The 20000-nt window shown below is 47.6% G+C and overlaps 2 protein-coding genes across 2 annotated transcripts in view; both read left to right on the top strand.

Moving 5' to 3' along the window:
* The first annotated feature begins 354 nt into the window (after positions 1-354).
* Positions 355-8657, top strand: LOC143277602 (uncharacterized). Its single transcript, XM_076582478.1, has 5 exons — positions 355-468; positions 2376-2457; positions 3999-4157; positions 6909-7066; positions 8396-8657. The coding sequence occupies exons 1-5, from the start codon at positions 355-357 to the stop codon at positions 8639-8641; spliced, it is 759 nt and encodes a 252-aa protein (XP_076438593.1). The 3' UTR covers positions 8642-8657.
* A 1604-nt stretch (positions 8658-10261) lies between these two features.
* The window catches only part of LOC143277601 (fibrocystin-L-like), a 95871-nt gene continuing 86132 nt past the window's right edge, over positions 10262-20000 (top strand). Inside the window, 8 exon segments of the mRNA XM_076582477.1 lie at positions 10262-10388; positions 11360-11514; positions 12542-12692; positions 13781-13941; positions 15150-15272; positions 16131-16242; positions 17239-17490; positions 19156-19304. Of these exon segments, the coding sequence (XP_076438592.1) occupies positions 10262-10388; positions 11360-11514; positions 12542-12692; positions 13781-13941; positions 15150-15272; positions 16131-16242; positions 17239-17490; positions 19156-19304 (1230 nt within the window).

The raw sequence follows: 20000 nt of genomic DNA, 5'->3' as shown, positions 1-20000 counted from the left end.
AGCAGTGAGAACACAGAGATGCAGGTGACGGCACGACTCTACAACACTTCACTGCCGCCCTCACACACACCACCTGTCACCCCGGAGGTACAGAGACTGCACGCCACCTCCACTGTCGTCAAGGAAACACAGGTATGTGTGGGGTGGGAGGGTGTGTGTAGGGGAGTGGGGTGGGGGGACACGGAGATGCAGGTTACGGCACGACTCTACAACACTTCACTGCCGCCCTCACACACACCACCTGTCACCCCGGAGGTACAGAGACTGCACGCCACCTCCACTGTCGTCAAGGAAACACAGGTATGTGTGGGGTGGGAGGGTGTGTGTAGGGGAGGGGGGTGGGGGGACACGGAGATGCAGGTGACGGCACGACTCTACAACACTTCACTGCCGCCCTCACACACACCACCTGTCACCCCGGAGGTACAGAGACTGCACGCCACCTCCACTGTCGTCAAGGAAACACAGGTATGTGTGGGGTGGGAGGGTGTGTGTAGGGGAGGGGGGTGGGGGGACACGGAGATGCAGGTTACGGCACGACTCTACAACACTTCACTGCCGCCCGCACACACACCACCTGTCACCCCGGAGGTACAGAGACTGCACGCCACCTCCACTGTCGTCAAGGAAACACAGGTATGTGTGGGGTGGGAGGGTGTGTGTAGGGGAGGGGGGTGGGGGGACACGGAGATGCAGGTGACGGTACGACTCTACAACACTTCACTGCCGCCCTCACACACACCACCTGTCACCCCGGAGGTACAGAGACTGCACGCCACCTCCACTGTCGTCAAGGAAACACAGGTATGTGTGGGGTGGGAGGGTGTGTGTAGGGGAGGGGGGTGGGGAACACGCAGATGCAGGTTACGGCACGACTCTACAACACTTCACTGCTGCCCTCACACACACCACCTGTCACCCCGGAGGTACAGAGACTGCACGCCACCTCCACTGTCGTCAAGGAAACACAGGTATGTGTGGGGTGGGGTGGGAGGGTGTGTGTAGGGGAGGGGGGTGGGGGAACACAGAGTTGCAGGTGACGACACGACTCTAAAACACCTCACACACACCTTGTGTTGTCACTCCTGGAGGTACAGAGACTGCACGCTACCTCGACTGTCGTCAGGGAAACGCAAGTGTGTGTGTGTGTGTGTGTGTGTGTGTTTTGAGTGTTACCTTATTTTACCTTACCTGACGTTACCTGAGATTACCCAACATTATCTTACCCTACCATAACTTACCTTACTCTTCCTTACCTTACCTTGTTTTACCTCACCTTACCTCAACCCTACCTTACCCTACATTATCTTACCTGTACTTTAATTACTTCGCCATTCCTTGCCTTGCCTTACCTTACCTTACCTTACCTTACCTTACCTCACTTCATCTTGCCTTACCTCATCTTACCTTACCCTACCTCACTTTACCTGAACTTGCCATACCTTACCTTACCTTACCTTACCTTATCTTGCCATACCTTACCTTACCTTACCTCACCTTACATTACCTTACCTTGCATCACCTTACCTTACCTCACCTTACCTTACCTCACCTTGCCTCACCTTACCTTACTTTACCTGACCTGACCTGACCTGACCTGACCTTACCTTACCTTAACTTACCTGACCTCACCTCACCTCAACTTACCTTACCTCGCCTTACCTTACCTTGCTATGTTTTACCTTACCTTGCCATACCTTACCTTACTTTACCTCACCTTGCCATACCTCACCTTACCTTACCTTACCTCACCTTACCTTACTTTACCTTACCTCGCCTTACCTTACCTTACCTTGCCACACCTTACCTTACCTTACCTCACCTTAACTTACCTCGCCTTATCTTACCTTACCTTACCTCACCTTAACTTGCCATACCTTACCTTACCTTACCTTACCTCACCTTACATTACCTTACCTTACCTCACGTTACCTTACCTTACGTTACCTTACCTCGCCTTGCCATACCTTACCTCACCTCACCTCACCTTACCTCACCTCACCTCACCTCACCTTGTTGTTGTCATTGCTGTTGTTTTTCGTTGTTGCTATTGTTGTTGCTGCTGATGGTGCTGTTATTGCTGTTGTTGTTTTATTGTTGTTGTTGCTCCTGCTGTTGTTGTTGGAGATGTTATCGTCGTTGTTGTTGTCCATGATGTTGTTGTTGCTGCTGCTGCTGTCATCGTCGTCATTGTTTTTTGTCGTTGTTTTTGTTGTTGTCATGGTTGCTGTTATTGTTTTTGTTGTCGTTTTTGTTATTGTTGTGATTGTTTGGTATCGTCGTTGCTGATGATGATGATGTTGTAGCTGTTGTTGTAGCTGTTGTTGTTGTTGTTGTTGCAGGTGGTGGAGGTGGTGAGCAGTGGGTGGGTGGAGGGGAGCGGGGAGGTGCAGCAGGTGGTGCTGTTCGGGGACCTGTCTGCCTGCTTCAGGGTGGGTCTGTACGGGGTCTTCACTGGTGAGTGACCCTCTGGGGGTTGTGCTGTTTGTGTTGTGTTGTGTTGGTTTTGTGTTGTATTGTGTTGTGCTTTGTTGGTATTTTGTTGTATTGTGTTGTGTTGTGTTTTGTTGGTATTGTGTTGTGTTGTGTTTTGTTGGTATTGTGTTGTATTGTGTTGTGTTTTGTTGGTATTATGTTGTATTGTGTTGTGTTGTGTTGTGGTCTGTGCGGGGTCTTCGCTGGTGAGTGGCCCTCTGGGGGTTGTGTTGTTTGTGTTGTGTTGTGTTGGTATTGTGTTGTATTGTGTTGTGTTGTGGTCTGTGCGGGGTCTTCACTGGTGAGTGGCCCTCTAGGGGTTGTGTTGTTTGTGTTGTGTTGTGTTGTGTTGTGTTGTGTTGTGGTCTGTGCGGGGTCTTCACTGGTGAGTGGCCCTCTCTGGGTTGTTTTGTTTGTGTTGTGTTGTGTTGTTGTCTGTACCGGGTCTTCACCGGTGAGTGCTCTTCTGGGGGTTGTGTTGTGTTGTGTTGTGTTGTGTTGTGTTGTGTTGTGGTCTGTACGGGGTCTTCACCGGTGAGTGGCCCTCTAGGGTTGTTTCTTTTGTGTTGTGTTGTGTTGTGTTGTGGTCTGTGCGGGATCTTCACTGGTGAGTGGCCCTCTGGAGGTTGTGTTGTTTGTGTTGTGTTGGTATTGTATTGTGTTGTGTTGTGTTGTGTTGTGTTATAATGCATTGTGTTGTGTTGTATTGTGTTATAATGCATTGTTTTATGTTGTGTTGCGTTATAATGCATTGTATTGTGTTATAATGCATTGTGTTGTGTTATAATGCATTTATTGTGTTGTGTTGTGTTATAATGCATTGTGTTGTGTTGTATTGTGTTACAATTCATTGTATTATGTTGTGTTATAATGCATTGTGTTGTGTTATAATGCATTGTGTTGTGTTGTGTTGTGTTATAATGCATTTATTGTGTTGTGTTGTGTTATAATGCGTTGTGTTGTGTTGTGTTGTGTTGTGTTGTGTTGTGTTGTGGTCTATACGGGGTCTTCACGGGCGAGTGGCCCTCTGGGGTTGTATTGCATTGTACGGTATTGTTTGGTATTGTATGGTATTTGTATGCTGGCACGTGGTGAACCGATATCTGTGTCAAACGTGTGTGGACTTTTATTGTTTGTAAGATTACCATCCCATGATGATGGTTACGATGGTAACGACAACCATGATAACGATGACAACGACAACGACTATGATGATGATATTGATGACGACGGTGATGACGATGATGATGATGATGATGACGACGACGAGGAGGAGGATAACAACGACAATGATGATGATGATGACACGGACGATAACTACGACAATTAGATGATGATGACGACAAAAGCGGCGGCGGCGACGAAGATGGTGATGATAATGAAGATGACGATGATGATGATAATGATGATGGTGATGATGACGATAATGATGATGGTGATGATGACGACGACAACGACGACGATGATGATGATAATGATGATGGTGATGACGATGTGATGATGATACGACGACGGTTGTGCAGAGCCGCTGACGGTGGCGGCCACTGACGGGGCGGTGTTGGGTGAGGCAGTGAGCAGACTGCCCAGCGTGTGTGGTCAGCTGGTGACAGCCACCCACCTGGATGGTCAGAGTGGCTTCTCTGCGTCCCGTGTCTACACCTTGACCTTCCCACCTTCCCTGGGTCAGTCATGTGTACATATACCTGGGCTGGGGAGGGGGGGGGGGGGCGTCTGGAGTGTGGGGGTGATGGTTGATATTGATATGTATTATTCACAGAGACACTCTCACTCCACACCTTACCTTGTGGGGGGTGATGGTTGATATTGATATGTATTATTCACAGAGACACTCTCACTCTTCACCTTGTGGGGGTGATGGTTGATATTGATATGTATTATTCACAGAGACACTCTCACTCCACACCTTACCTTGTGGGGGTGATGGTTGATATTGATATGTATTATTCACAGAGACACTCTCACTGCCCACCTTACCTTGTGGGGGTGATGGTTGATATTGATATGTATTATTCACAGAGACACTCTCACTGCCCACCTTACCTTGTGGGGGTGATGGTTGATATTGATATGTATTATTCACAGAGACACTCTCCTCACCTTACTGTGTGGGGGTTGATGGTTGATATTGATATGTATTATTCACAGAGACACTCTCACTGCACACCTTACCTTGTGGGGGTGATGGTTGATATTGATATGTATTATTCACAGAGACACTCTCACTCTTCACCTTACCTTGTGGGGGTGATGGTTGATATTGATATGTATTATTCACAGAGACACTCTCACTGCCCACCTTACCTTGTGAGTGGTGATGGTTGATGTTGATATGTATTATTCACAGAGACACTCTCACTGCCCACCTTACCTTGTGAGGGGTGATGGTTGATGTTGATATGTATTATTCACAGAGACACTCTCACTGCCCACCTTACCTTGTGAGGGGTGATGGTTGATGTTGATATGTATTATTCACAGAGACACTCTCCTCACCTTACCTTGTGGGGGGTGATGGTTGATATTGATATGTATTATTCACAGAGACACTCTCACTTCCCACTTTACCTTGTCGGGGTGATGGTTGATATTGATATGTATTATTCACAGAGACACTCTCACTTCCCACTTTACCTTGTGGGGGTGATGGTTGATATTGATATGTATTATTCACAGAGACACTCTCACTTCCCACTTTACCTTGTGGGGGTGATGGTTGATATTGATATGTATTATTCACAGAGACACTCTCACTTCACACCTTACTGTGTGGGGGTGATGGTTGATATTGATATGTATTATTCACAGAGACACTCTCACTGCACACCTTACCTTGTGGGGGTGATGGTTGATATTGATATGTATTATTCACAGAGACACTCTCACTGCCCACCTTACCTTGTGGGGGTGATGGTTGATATTGATATGTATTATTCACAGAGACACTCTCACTGCCCACCTTACCTTGTGGGGGTGATGGTTGATATTGATATGTATTATTCACAGAGACACTCTCACTCCACACCTTACCTTGTGGGGGTGATGGTTGATATTGATATGTATTATTCACAGAGACACTCTCACTGCCCACCTTACCTTGTGGGGATGATGGTTGAAATTGATATGTATTATTCACAGAGACACTCTGACTGCCCACCTTACCTTGTGGGGGTGATGGTTGATATTGATATGTATTATTCACAGAGACACTCTCACTGCCCACCTTACCTTGTGGGGGTGATGGTTGATATTGATATGTACTATTCACAGAGACACTCTGACTGCCCACCTTACCTTGTGGGGGTGATGGTTGATATTGATATGTATTATTCACAGAGACACTCTCACTGCCCACCTTACCTTGTGGGGGTGATGGTTGATATTGATATGTATTATTCACAGAGACACTCTCACTCTTCACCTTGTGGGGGGTGATGGTTGATATTGATATGTATTATTCACAGAGACACTCTCACTGCACACCTTACCTTGTCGGGGTGATGGTTGATATTGATATGTATTATTCACAGAGACACTCTCACTGCCCACCTTACCTTGTCGGGGTGATGGTTGATATTGATATGTATTATTCACAGAGACACTCTCACTCCACACCTTACCTTGTGGGGGGTGATGGTTGATATTGATATGTATTATTCACAGAGACACTCTCACTGCACACCTTACTGTGTGGGGGGTGATGGTTGATATTGATATGTATTATTCACAGAGACACTCTCACTGCCCACCTTACCTTGTGGGGGGTGATGGTTGATATTGATATGTATTATTCACAGAGACACTCTCACTCCACACCTTACTGTGTGGGGGGTGATGGTTGATATTGATATGTATTATTCACAGAGACACTCTCACTGCCCACCTTACCTTGTGGGGGTGATGGTTGATATTGATATGTATTATTCACAGAGACACTCTCACTCCCCACCTTACCTTGTGGGGGGTGATGGTTGATATTGATATGTATTATTCACAGAGACACTCTCACTGCACACCTTACCTTGTGGGGGTGATGGTTGAAATTGATATGTATTATTCACAGAGACACTCTGACTGCCCACCTTACCTTGTGGGGGTGATGGTTGATATTGATATGTATTATTCACAGAGACACTCTCACTCCACACCTTACCTTGTGGGGGGTGATGGTTGATATTGATATGTATTATTCATAGAGACACTCTCACTGCCCACCTTACCTTGTGGGGGTGATGGTTGATATTGATATGTATTATTCACAGAGACACTCTGTCTTCCCACCTTACCTTGTGTGGGAGATGGACGGATGAAGGGATGGGTGAAAGAAAGAATTAATAACTGACTGACCGACTGACCTAATGAATGAACGAACGAACGAACAAAACAAATAATGGAACCAAAGAATGAACCAACAGGGAACGTGGCGGAGGTGGAGGTGCTGGTGGAGGAGGGGGTGTGGCTGGGTCACGTGGTCATCACCAGCCTCCAGGGTCAGCCCACACAGGACAACTTCCGCCTGGTCTTCGGTGACGCCATCACCACCCTCATCCCTGTGGGCGCCTCGCCCGAAGAGGTCAGTTCATGCTGGTTGTGCTGGTGCTGTTTACGTTGGTTTTGTTGATGTTGTTGCTGTTGCTGTTGTCGTTGCTGTTGCTGTTGCTGTTGCTTCCGCCTGGTCTTTGGGAATTCCATCCCCCCCCCCCCCCAACCCCCACCCCCACCCTCCAGACCCCTCCTCATCCCTGTGGACGCCTCGCCTGAACAGGTGAGTTGATGTTTTTGGTGGTGGTGGTGGTGGTGGTGGTGGTGTTGGTGTTGGTGTTGTTGTTGTTGGTGGTGGTGGTGGTGGTGGTGGTGGTGGTGGTGTTGGTGGTGTTGTTGGTGGTGGTGGTGGTGGCGGTGGTGGTGGTGGTGGCGGTGTTGGTGGTGGTGGTGTTGTTGTTGGTGGTGATGGTGTTGTTGTTGTTGGTGGTGGTGGTGGTGTTGGTTTTGGTGTTGGTGTTGTTGGTGGTGGTGGTGGTGTTGGTGGTGGTGGTGGTGGTGGTGGTAGTTATACTGTTGATGTTGTTGTTTTTCGCCTGGCCTTTAGAAATCACACCACTTCTCTGTCGCCACCTCTCCTGAACATGTGGGTTAATACTGTTTTGTTGTTGCTGTTGCTGTTGTTGTTGTTGTTGTAGTTGCTGTTGCGGCCTGTGAACGACTCGCCTAACACGTGGGTTACGTTGATTGTGTTGTTGTTGGCGGTGGTGGTGGCGGTGTTGGTAGGGTCGTTGTTGTTGTTGTTGTTGCTTTCGCCTGGTCTTCGGTGACGCCGTCACCTCCCTCATCCCTGTTGACACCTCACCGGCACACGTGGGTTTACGTCTGTTGTTGTTCTTGTTGTTGTGGTTGATGCTGCTGCTGATGATCCTGATGCTGGTGTTGCTCTTGGTGTTGTCGTTGCTGCTGTTGTCCTTCTTCTTCCTTACATACCTATCTTCCACCCCACCACACACACGCACATACTTGTACACACGTGAACACGTACACACACACACACACACACACACACACACACACACACACACTATATATATATATATATATATATATATGTATGTATGTATGTATGTATACATATATACACCCCCCCCACACACACCCCGCCCCGATTTCCCCCGCCGCCCCCCCCCCCACACACACACACACACACCCACCCACACACACTCACCCCCTCCCCCGATTCTCCCCCACACACACACACACCCCAACACACACACCCCAACCGCCACACAAACACCTCTCTCTCTCTCTCTCTCTCTCTCTCTCTCTCTCTCTCTCTCTCTCTCTCTCTACACACACACACACACACACACACACACACACACAAACACTGTTCTATTTCATCCCACAACAACAGGTGCGGCACGCCTTGAAGGAAAGTGCTGGAGTCCGTTGCCATGACTACCTGACCAAAGGGCTGACGTTGATGGACTGTGAGGGGGGGACTGGCGGCAGCTGTGGCGGGGTGGGGGTGGGGGTGGGTGACAGTGAACCCTTGTGCGGTCACAGGTCAGCCCGCAACCCCTCCACGCTTTTCTGGCACCACGGAGCTATTGCGGACGCCTACGAAATGAGTGCGTCCAACAGTACGGTAGGTAATTGAGATGAGGATGGCTTGCTTTTTTTTTTTTTTTTTTTAGCGGGCCGGGAGGGGGGTGGTAGGGATTGAGGGGTCAGGTCTGTTGTTTGTTTGTTTTTTAGGGGGGTGGGGGGTTGCTGTTTTTTGTTTGTTTTTGATTTGGGTTTGTTTTGTTGTTGTTGTTTTTGTGGGGGATTTTTGTGTTCTTGTTGTTTTTTGCCACGTTCTGGAATTTTTAACCTTTGTAAATTTACGACGAGGCGCGTATTCTAATGATGATGATTATACTTCACGTTTTTTGTTTATGTGGTTTTTGTTGTTGTTGTTGTTGTTGTTGTTGTGTGTGGGTGTGTGTGTGTGTGTGTGTGTGTGTGTGTGTGTGTGTGTGTGTGTGTGTGTGTGTGTCCATGATAACCGTCAACATTGCCATTTTGTCTGGAAATACTTCGTCTGCCTGAACCAAATTTGGCGATCCCCTCAAAAAAAAAAAAAAAAAAAAAAGAGGAAAAATAAGAATAGATAAATAAATAAACAAATGCATAAATAGACAAAATATTTGCTCTAATAATAAAGTTGACCCTTCCAAAAGAAAAAGGAAAAACAAAAGACAATGACTGAATCAATAAATAAATAAATGAAATCATTATAATAATAGCAAAATTGACCCTTCCAAAATAAAGAGGAAGCGTTCAAATACACGAATGAATGAATAGATAAATAAACAGATAAATAAATAGATGAATGAATAAGTTCGCTGTGTGCGGTCCAGCTGTGCCTTGGCCACAAGGGTCCCGTGACGTCACTGTGGGTCCGCTATGCTTACGTCACCATGGGAGACGAACAGGTGTCGTCCTATCTCACGTTTCCGCTGGAGGTCCCTCCACAAGACTTGGAACAGTCAGTTTCCTCTGTCTTTGTCTGTCTCTGTCTGCCTGTCTCTGTCCCTCTTTCTCTGTCTGTCTCCCTGTCTGTCTCTCTGTCTGACTCTGTCTGTATCTGTCTGTCTCTCTGTCTGTGTCTGTCTGTGTCTGTCTGTCTGTCTGTCTGTTTGTGTCTGCCTGTCTCTGTCTCTCTTTCTCTGTCTCCCTGTCTGTGTCTCTGTCTGACTCTTTCTGTCTGTATCTGTCTGTCTCTCTGTCTGTGTCTGTATGCCTGTGTATATCTGTCTCTCTCTCTGTCTGTGTCTGTCTGTATGCCTGTGTGTGTGTGTGTGTGTGTGTGTGTGTGTGTGTGTCTGTCTGTCTCTGTCTCTGTCTGTCTCTGTCTGTCTCTGTCTCTGTCTGTCTGTCTGTCTGTCTGTCTCTCTCTGTCTCTTTCTGTATCTCTCTGTCTCTCTCTCTCTCTGTGCATACTGCTGGTTGTATATCTCTGCCGATTTCTCCGTAATAAGAACACCTTTCTGAAATAAAAAAAAAAAAAAAGAAAATCGCTGGGCAATCTATCTACTTCTATTTTCACAGGCGCACACATAACACACAAGCGTGCGCACACACGAACGCACCCCCCACCCCCCACCCCGCTCCCCATGCCCCTGACCCCATTGTTAAATTGTGTGTGTGTGTGTGTGTGTGTGTGTGTTGTAAATACAGATGGCGGTACACATGTCGTGACGTGTACACTTCAGTCAAAGCCCTGCACTCTAACATGAGGAACTATTACCTGATTGGCGCTGGCGTGTCACGTGACTCTGACGAAGCGTTCTCGGCTGTCGACGTGTTTGTGGACCACGTGGTTTTGCACGAGGGTTTCCAGGACAATGCCGTCATTGAGAGTAAGTAGGTCAGGTGTGTGTGTGTGTGTGTGTGTGTGTGTGTGTGTGTGTGTGTGTGACCGACGTGGGTGTTCTAGTATCAGGATTATTTGATATATGGTTTACTGTATGTTGTGCGAACGACGGACGCAATAGCAGAGTGCTCAAAGCGATGGACTTTCAATCTGAGGGTCCTGGCTTCGAATCTCGGTAACGGCGCCTGGTGGGAAAAGGGTGGAGATTTTTCCAATCTCCCAGGTCAATACATGTGCAGACCTGCTAGTGCTTGAACCCTCTTCGTGTGTATACGCAAGCGGAAGGTCAAATACGCACGTTAAAGATCCTATAATCCATGTGGGTTATGGAAACAAGAAAATACCCAGGATGCACACCCCGGAAAACGGAGTATGGCTAGCCACATGGCGGGATAAAAACGCCCAATCATGCACATACGAGTGAACCACCATCACCACCACCTCCACCACCACCATCACCATCATCAACATCACCACCACCATCACAACCACCACCACCACCACCACCATCATCACCACCATCAACATCACCACCACCATCACCATCACCACCACCACCACCAACACTGCCACCACCACCACCATCACCACCACCACAACCTCCACCACCATCACAACCACCACCACCACCATCACCACCACCACCACCACCACCAACATCACCACCACCTCCACCACCATCACCACCACCACCACCACCACCACCATCACCATCACCACCACCACCACCACCACCACCATCACCACCAACACTGCCACCACCACCACCATCACCATCACCATCACAACCACCATCCCCACCACCATCACAACCACCATCCCCACCACCATGACCACCAACACCACCACCACCATCACCACCACCATCACCACCATCAACATCACCACCACCACCACCATCACCACCACCACCATCACCACCACCATCACCACCACCATCAACATCACCATTCTCAGGCAGCGCTCGTCAGATGCGGATGCCCCAGGCCCGCCCCAACGACGCGTTCCTGGAGGATGTTGATGTGACTGGAGAACCCGGCCTGTACATCATCCAGCTCACTCCCTACCGCTGTGCCCACGGCTTCGGGGTCTTCTCCGTCGAGGGGGCTGAGGTGGGTTGCAGTGAGGGGGTGGGGATGGTTGTCTGTTGCCCCAGTTACTAACCCGTGACAAATAATAATGGTAATGAGAAGAAGAAGAAGAAGAAGAAGAAGAAGAAGAAGGAGGAGAAGGAGGAGGAGGAGGAGGAGAAGGAGAAGGAGGAGAGCAAGATCAACAAAACAACAATCAGAAGAAGAAGAAGGTGAAAAATCAAACTGAGCGTCTAGTCTTTCGGATGAGACAATAAACCGAGGTCCCGTGTGCAGCACGCACTTGGTGCACTGTAAACGAAACCATGGCAACGAGAGTGCTGTCCTCTGGTAACGTTCTGTAGAAGAAGTCCACTCTGATTATGTACACAGAATTATTTCTTTTAAATTCATGCACCCAAGGCCTGACAAAGCGCGTTGGGTTGTGCTGCTGGTCAGGCATCTGCCTAGCAGATGTGGTGGAGCGTATACGGATTTGTCCGAACGCAACAACACCTCTTTGAGAAACCGAAACTGAAACGTGTTGTAATTTATCATGTGTATCATGCTTCACCACACCTAATTTATTTCTTACTCAGATTCTGATTCTCAGGTGACGTTAATGTAATTCTATGTGATCTCTTGAAATATATAAACAAGTGCATGTATCATAATAATTTGTATATGTTTTTAAATCACAAAGTTTGATGCTTAATACATCAATGCTTAATTGTTGATAGACAATGTATCCATGTAGATTGGAATGCAACTATTTGATTGTTTAAACAAATGCATGTCTTTTCTAAACGTATTCTGTATTTGAATCGAGAGCATGAGCAACGCGAACGCATGTGAATTTCTGTTTGGAGATAGTAAAGGGGAGCAGGTCAATGTTGGTTTAAATAATCTTTAATTATTCAACAATACACATGAGGGTTAGGGTTAGGGGAGCAGGTCAATGTTCCCCCAGGTCTGTGTTCCCCCAGGTCTATGTTCCACCAGGTCTATGTTCCCCCAGAAGTGGACTTGACAAATCTGTCTGTCTGACTTTCTATCTCCCTTCTCACAGATCAGCGAAGAGGACGACCTGTCAGCCGACAGCGAGGGCGCCCTGTTGACAGTGAGCGAGGGACTGTGGGTCAACGTGACACGTGTTTCACGTGCATCACCGCCGCTGGGCGGGGCCTTCAACGTCACACTGGATGACGTCACCTCGCACAGTCAGTGGCTGTTGCCGCGGTTGGGCTTGAGTCTGAATGTCGCTGTGGTTGTTTTCTGGTGAACATGATTGAGCGATGCCAAGAAACAAAAACAACCCGACCTCCCCCTACCCCCCCCCCCTCCCCCCCGTCCTCCCCCCCCCCCCCCCCCCCCCCTCACACACACACACGCACACATATTATGTAAAATGAGATACGGGCTGTTTGCCTGACAATGGTGAACGAAAATCTGCCTTTGTAATGGCTGACGCTTTTAGTAGTAGTAGTAGTAGTAGTAGTAGTAGTAGTAGTAGTAGTGAAGTTAAACCACTGCTACGACTTTACTAAACTCTTGTATGTGTGCGTGTGTGTGTGTGTGTGTGTTATCATGTTCGGAGGGCGGGGGTGTTGGGGGTGGGGGACGGTGGAGGGGCCTGGGGGGTGGGGGGGGGGGGCCGGAAAGAGGGTGAGAAAGAAGACTGCTACTACTATATGCATATGTATTTGTATACCTATCAGAGTGGATATTTCAACAGATTATTGCCAGAGGACAACACCCTCGTTGCCATGGGTTCTTTTCTTTCAGTGCGCCAACTGCGTACCGCACACGTTCTCGGTTTATCGTCTCATCCGAATGACTAGATGCTCAGTTTTGGATTTCCAGTCAAACTTTGGAAAAGGGACGAAAGTGGGAGTCGAACCCAGGCATTTACAGACTCTGTATTGGCAGATGGGGGTCTTAACCATTCAGCCACCTTCTTAATTGACAACACAAAACAGTTAGATACAGAAACTTACAAAACAAGACAGTTAAACATGAAAAAAAAAAATGACAACACACAAAGTTACATCTGATTGGTCACAACACAGAACAGTAACAAACGATATGAATAACAACACACAACAGTTACATACGATGACTTACAACACAGAACAGTTATTTGTATGATAAAGTCGTGTTCTCGTGCCATCCGAATCACTGGACGCTCAGTTTGGTTTTCCAGTCAAACTTGGGACAAAGGGATTCGAACACAGACCCTCACGGACTCTCTGTACTGACAGATGAGTGTCTTGACCATTTTGCCACCTCCCCCCCTTTATGCCAACAGACATTGCCGTCAGCCCCAGTCTGGAGGCGGAGCACGTGAGGTCCGCTCTCAGCCTGATGGACACCCTGGGTGACGTGGAGGTCACGGGTCACGCCCACTGCTCGGCCTTCACCTTCACCGTCACCATGACAACCAGGGGTGGGGACGTTGACCAGATGACGGTATGAGATTGGGGGTGGGGTGTGTGAATGTTTGTTTGTTTGGGTCGGATAATAGCTGTGTATTATTATTGCTGGTGGTGGTAGTGGTCGGTGTTAGTTGTGGAAATGGTGGACGTGGTGGTGATAGGGGACGGGGTGGTGGAGGCGATGGTGTGGTGGTGGTGGTAGCGGTGGTGTCCTTTTCTGCCCCCTACTATCGTGTGGATGATTACTTTTACTTGCCTGCACCAGTTGTCCAACGGATGATCAGGTGTCGTGGTCTGCACCAGAGGATGGTCGCACCAGTTGAGTGCAGCAATTATAGTCTGCACCAGTTGTAGTCTGCACCAAAGGGTGGTTTGATGACGTAGTCTGCACCAGAGGATGATTCGATGATGTAGCCTGCAGGAGATGATTATTTTGTGATGAAGTGTGCACCAGGAGATAATTGAGTTTTTATCAATGGATGATTCGGTGTTCTAGCCTGCAGTGGTTGTCCAGTGGATGATTGGGTGTTCTAGTCTGCAGTGGTTGTCCAGTGAATGATCGGGTGTTCTAGTCTGCACCAGTTGTCCAGTGGATGATTGGATGTTGTAGTCTGCACCAGTTGTCCAGTGGATGATTTGATGTTGCAGTCTGCACCAGTTGTCCAGTGAATGATTGGGTGTTCTAGTCTGCACCAGTTGTCCAGTGGATGATTGGGTGTTCTAGTCTGCACCAGTTGTCCAGTGGATGATTGGATGTTGTAGTCTGCACCAGTTGTCCAGTGAATGATTGGGTGTTCTAGTCTGCACCAGTTGTCCAGTGGATGATTGGATGTTGTAGTCTGCACCAGTTGTCCAGTGAATGATTGGGTGTTGTAGTCTGCACCAGTTGTCCAGTGAATAATTGGTTGTTCTAGTCTGCACCAGTTGTCCAGTGAATGATTGGGTGTTGTAGTCTGCACCAGTTGTTCAATGAATGATCGGGTGATCTAGTCTGCACCAGTTGTTCAATGAATGATCGGGTGATCTAGTCTGCACCAGTTGTTCAATGAATGATCGGGTGATCTAGTCTGCACCAGTTGTTCAATGAATGATCGGGTGATCTAGTCTGCACCAGTTGTCTAGTGGATGATCATTTTTACTAGCCTGCACCAGTTGTCCAACGGTTGATTTGGTGTTGTAGTCGGCACCAGAGAATTATCTGGTGATGCAGTCTGCACCAGAGGTTGGTTTGGTGTTGCGCAGTTGAACGGAGAGGGGCTGACGGGTACCGATGTGACGTCATACGTGACGACGGTTGATGACGGCAGTGTGTGGTTCAGCCCAGTGCCGGGAGACATGCTCCGGACGGTGCACTCCGAGCCGCAGGTAGGTCCTGCTGTGTCCTTGTTGTTGTCGTCGTCGCTGTTGATGGTGTTGCTGTTGTTATTGTCGCCATCGTCGTTGTCATAGCTGTTGTTGTTTGTTTGTTTGTAGTTGTTGTTGTATTTATTGTTGTTGTTATCAGCGCCGTAGCTGTTGTTTCTAATTTCGTTTTTGTTGTTGTTGTTCTTCTTCTCCTCCTCTACTACTACTACTACTACTACTGCTACTGCTGCTGCTGCTGCTGCTACTTCTTCTTCTTCTTCTTCTGCTTCTGCTTCTCCTCCTCCTCCTCCTTCCCCTTCTTCTCTTCCTCCTCCTCCTCCTGCTCCTTCTTCTTCTTCGAATTGTTTCTGCCTTTGTTGTTCTTCCAGTTGCCCTTCTTCTTCTTCTTCTTCTTCTTCTTCTGCTTCTTCTTCTTCTTCTTCTTCTTCTTCTTCTTCTGCTTTCTTCTTCTTCTTCTTCTTCTTCTCCCTTCTTATTCTTCTCCTTCTCCTCCTCCTCCTACTCCTCCTCCTCCTCCTCCTCCTCCGCCTCCTTCTTCTTCTTCTTTTTTGTTCGTGGGCCGCAACTCCCACGTTCACCTGTATGTACACGAATGAGCTTCTACGTGTATAACCGTTTTTTAACCCCGCCATGTAGGCAGCCATACTCCATTCACCCACTGTGCGTCGTTATCGAGTTTCGAACCTGGGGACCCTCAGATTGAAAGTCCAACGCCTTCTCCTCTTCTTCTTCTTCTTCTTCTTCTTCTGTGTCTGTATGTGCACAGCAAGACAGAACGTGTAACCAGTGGCCGTGTCCACAGGAAAAAGTCAGAATCAGACATCAGAACCACATGTGTTGTCTGTTCTGTGTCGGCAGTTGACGGTGTTCATCAACAACGTGCCTACCCGCTGTAAAAGGGACGCGGACTGTAGCTACACGTGGAGTGACGACGCCACCCCGACCGTCACTGGCGTCCACCCCACCTCGGGTAGGTGCAACTACGTGGAGAGGGGGCCGAGCGGGTAAGGAAGCGAGAGATTCTGGGGCGAACGGGGTCGAATCACGCCCTCGCCAAACGTTCTCTCCATCGGCATACAGATGCATTAATGTCATGGTGATTGGCACGTGAATACATTAGAATACCATCTTGAAGGCGGCTGTGTGTGTCTGTGGTCTAGACGCTAGTCACTCGAATTCGACGATAAACCGAGATCCCATAATTATGCAGCATGCACGTAGCCGACGTAAAAGAACCCACGGGTGCAAAACGGTTGGCCCTGGAAAATCATGAAAGAAAAATCCAATCTTATATACACGTTTATTTATTAAGATGTCTTGCTATAGCGCATATTCTTGAACCTCTTTGTGCGCGCGCATCACTAAAGTCTGTCTGAATGGCACAGGAAACGAATGATGAGCGCCTGAAGATAAATGCCATTCGGCTCTTCTCACGTCAGATCAAAGTATGGTACTCAGAGCCTCGCCGACCACTAAGGCCATCTCAAAGCCATCTCTTCCCAGGTCGACAGCCTGTTGTGCAAATGGCTCCGTGTTTGTAAAGCGCTTAGAGCTTGGTCTCTGACAAAAGACAAATACTTTCCAATTATCGGCACTACGGCTACTGCCGCTGCTGCTGCTGCTACTACTACTACTACTACTACTACAACCAAGAATGATAATAATAATAATAATAATAATAATAGTAATAGTAATAGTAAGAAGGAGAAGAAGCATCATGATGATGGTGATGATGATGAAAATAATAATGATAATAATTATAATTATTATCATTACAACAGTGATGCTACTACTACTACTACTACTACTACTACTACTGCTGCTGCTGCTGCTGCTGCTGCTGCTACTACTACTACTACTACTACTACTACTACTACTACTACTAAGAAGAAGAAGGACAACAACAACAACAACAACAACAACCACAACAACAACAACAACAACAACCACCAAACTCCTGTTCCAGGCACGTGGGGCACGGAGCTCAACATCACCGGAACTGGCTTTGACGACGACGCCCCGGAGAACAACAGCGTGACGCTAGGCGGCGCTGACTGTGTCGTCACTTCCGCTTCCTCCACCTCCCTGCAGTGCACGGTGTCGGTGAGTCCCGCCGGGTCACTTCCGGTCCGAGTGCGCGTGTCCAGCAAGGGCTTGGCTTCCGGTGACGTCATCTTCACATACATGGCTGCTGTGACCTCCATCGTGCCAGTTTCCGGTAAGTGACCCTCACCATATCAGTTTCGGTTTTAGTTTCGTTTTCTCAAGGAAGCATCACTGTGATCGAACAAATCCCATATACGCTGCGCCAGAACTGCCAGGCTGATGCCTGACCGGCAGATTAACCCAACCTTGGGTACATGCATGTGTATTTGAATACCAGAGTCGATTTTTTTTTTCTACATAATTTTGCCAAAGGACGACACTTGTGTTGCCTTGGGTTCTTTTTCATTGTGCCAAGTGAGTCCTGCACACGGGACCTCGGTTTATCAGCTTCAGTTTGGGTTTCTCAAGGTGTCACTGCTTTCGAACAAATCCACAATTCCCACAGACTGCTAGGCAGATGCCTGACCAGCAGCATAACCCAACGCGCTTTAGTCAGGCTTTGGGTGCATGCATACATAGTTGTGTGCGTGTCAGAGTGGATTTCTTTTCTACAGACTTTTGTCAGGGGACGACACTCTTGAGGCCTTGAGTCGTTCTTCAGTGTGCCAAGTGCGTGCTGCACACGGGACCTCGGTTTATCGTCTCATGCCAATGACAAGACGCTCAGTTTGATTTTCCAGTCAAAACATGGGAGACGGGGCCTGACCAGACATTGAATCCAGACCCTGAAGGACACTGTATTTTCAGAGAAGCATCTCATCCATTCTGCAGCCTTCCTCCATAACTCACTTTGGTTGTAGTACATTGGCTTTTTTAAGGAACATTTCTATTTCAATTTTTAATTACACATACAAGAGAGAGATCTGTAAAACGAGAGAGAGAGAGAGAGAGAGAGAGAGAGAGAGAGAGAGGAGCAACAACCAATTTACCAGAGGAAGAAGATGAAGATGTATCAGCATGATGGAAGAATAATCCCTTCTTCTTCTTCTTCTTCTTCTGCGTTCGTATATACGCGAGTGGGCTTTTTACGTGTATGACCGTTTTTACCCCGCCATGTAGGCAGCCATACTCCGCTTTCGGGAGTGTGCATGCTAGGTATGTTCTTGTTTCCATAACCACCGAACGCTGACATGGATTACAGGATCTTTAACGTGCGTATTTGATCTTATGCTTGCGTATACACACGAAGGAGGTTCAGGCACTGGCAGGTCTGCACATATGTTGACCTGGGAGATCGTAAAAATCTCCACCCTTTACCCACCAGGCGCCGTCACCGTGATTCGAACCCGGGACCCTCAGATCGAAAGTCCAACGCTTTAACCATTCGGCTATGGCGCCCGTCGAAGAATAATCCCAAGAACGCAACAAACAAGCTGCAGATCTGACGACGAAGTCAGAAAACAAAGGGGGGGGGGGGGAGCCCAAAGCACAAGAGACAATGACAGGAAGGAAACCACGAGGTGGATAAACACAGAACAAAATACACACACACACAATAGCAACCAGTCAGCATGGAATCATTAACAGACCAGAATGAACACAACCAGAATACAGGAAAAACGACAGACACAACAAAATAATGATGGACTCAGTCATGTCCAGTCTTGTCTAAAATCATCAAAATAGATGAACAGACTACAAATAAATAAACGAATAAACGAAATCCAGTCATCCCTGATGACGAAAATGTCTGATTTCCCTTAGAAATAAATATATAGATAAATGAATCAATAAATGACCAACTAAACGAATGAAAAGAGTTATCGTGTGGTGGCAGGGGGCTACATGGGAGGCCTGGTGCTGACGGTGAACGGACAGGGCTTTGGGGAGGGGTGCACAGTGATGGTGGGTGACGTCCCCTGTCCCTTGCTGACCCGTACCCTGGCTCAGCTCCAGTGCACGCTGCCCGCATACCCGCCCAAAGAGGTGAACAACAATGATGATGATAACGATATATTGATAATGATGATAATAATAATGGTGGTATTACTACTACCACTACTGCTGCTGCTGCTGCTGCTGCTGCTACTAATGATAATAATCAACAACCTTACCCTTCAACATTTATCTTGCTCTCTGTCTGTGTCTGTCTCTGCCTTTGTTTCTATGTTTGTCTCTGTCTCTCTTTATTATGTAATATGTGATAAATTTGATGGTCTCAGCCTGGAACCGTTATTCTATCTGTCTGTGTGTCTGTGTGTCTCTGTCTTTGGGCGCGTGTGTGTGTGTGTGTATTTCTGTCTGTCTGTCTGTCTACCTTTCTCTGTTCCTCTGTCTCTGTCTTTCATAGATAGGTAGACAGTAAACATTCGGATATACAGACAGATGTGCATACAAATTATAGACAGATAATCAAAATGATAGATAGATAGATAGATAGATAGATAGATAGATAGATAGATAGATAGATAGACAAACATACAAGCAGACAGACAGACAAAAGACAAATATATGGACAATTAGATAGACAGGCAGAGAGATAGACAGAGAAATAGAGACAGTCGGACACACACACACACACACACACACACACACACACACACACACACACACACACACACACACACACACACACACACACACACACACACACACACACACACACACATCACCATGCTGCAC

The sequence above is a fragment of the Babylonia areolata genome, chromosome 34 (assembly GCF_041734735.1).
Source record: "Babylonia areolata isolate BAREFJ2019XMU chromosome 34, ASM4173473v1, whole genome shotgun sequence".
In the NCBI taxonomy this organism is placed as follows: domain Eukaryota; kingdom Metazoa; phylum Mollusca; class Gastropoda; order Neogastropoda; family Buccinidae; genus Babylonia; species Babylonia areolata.
This window is presented reverse-complemented; position numbering and strand designations above follow the sequence as displayed.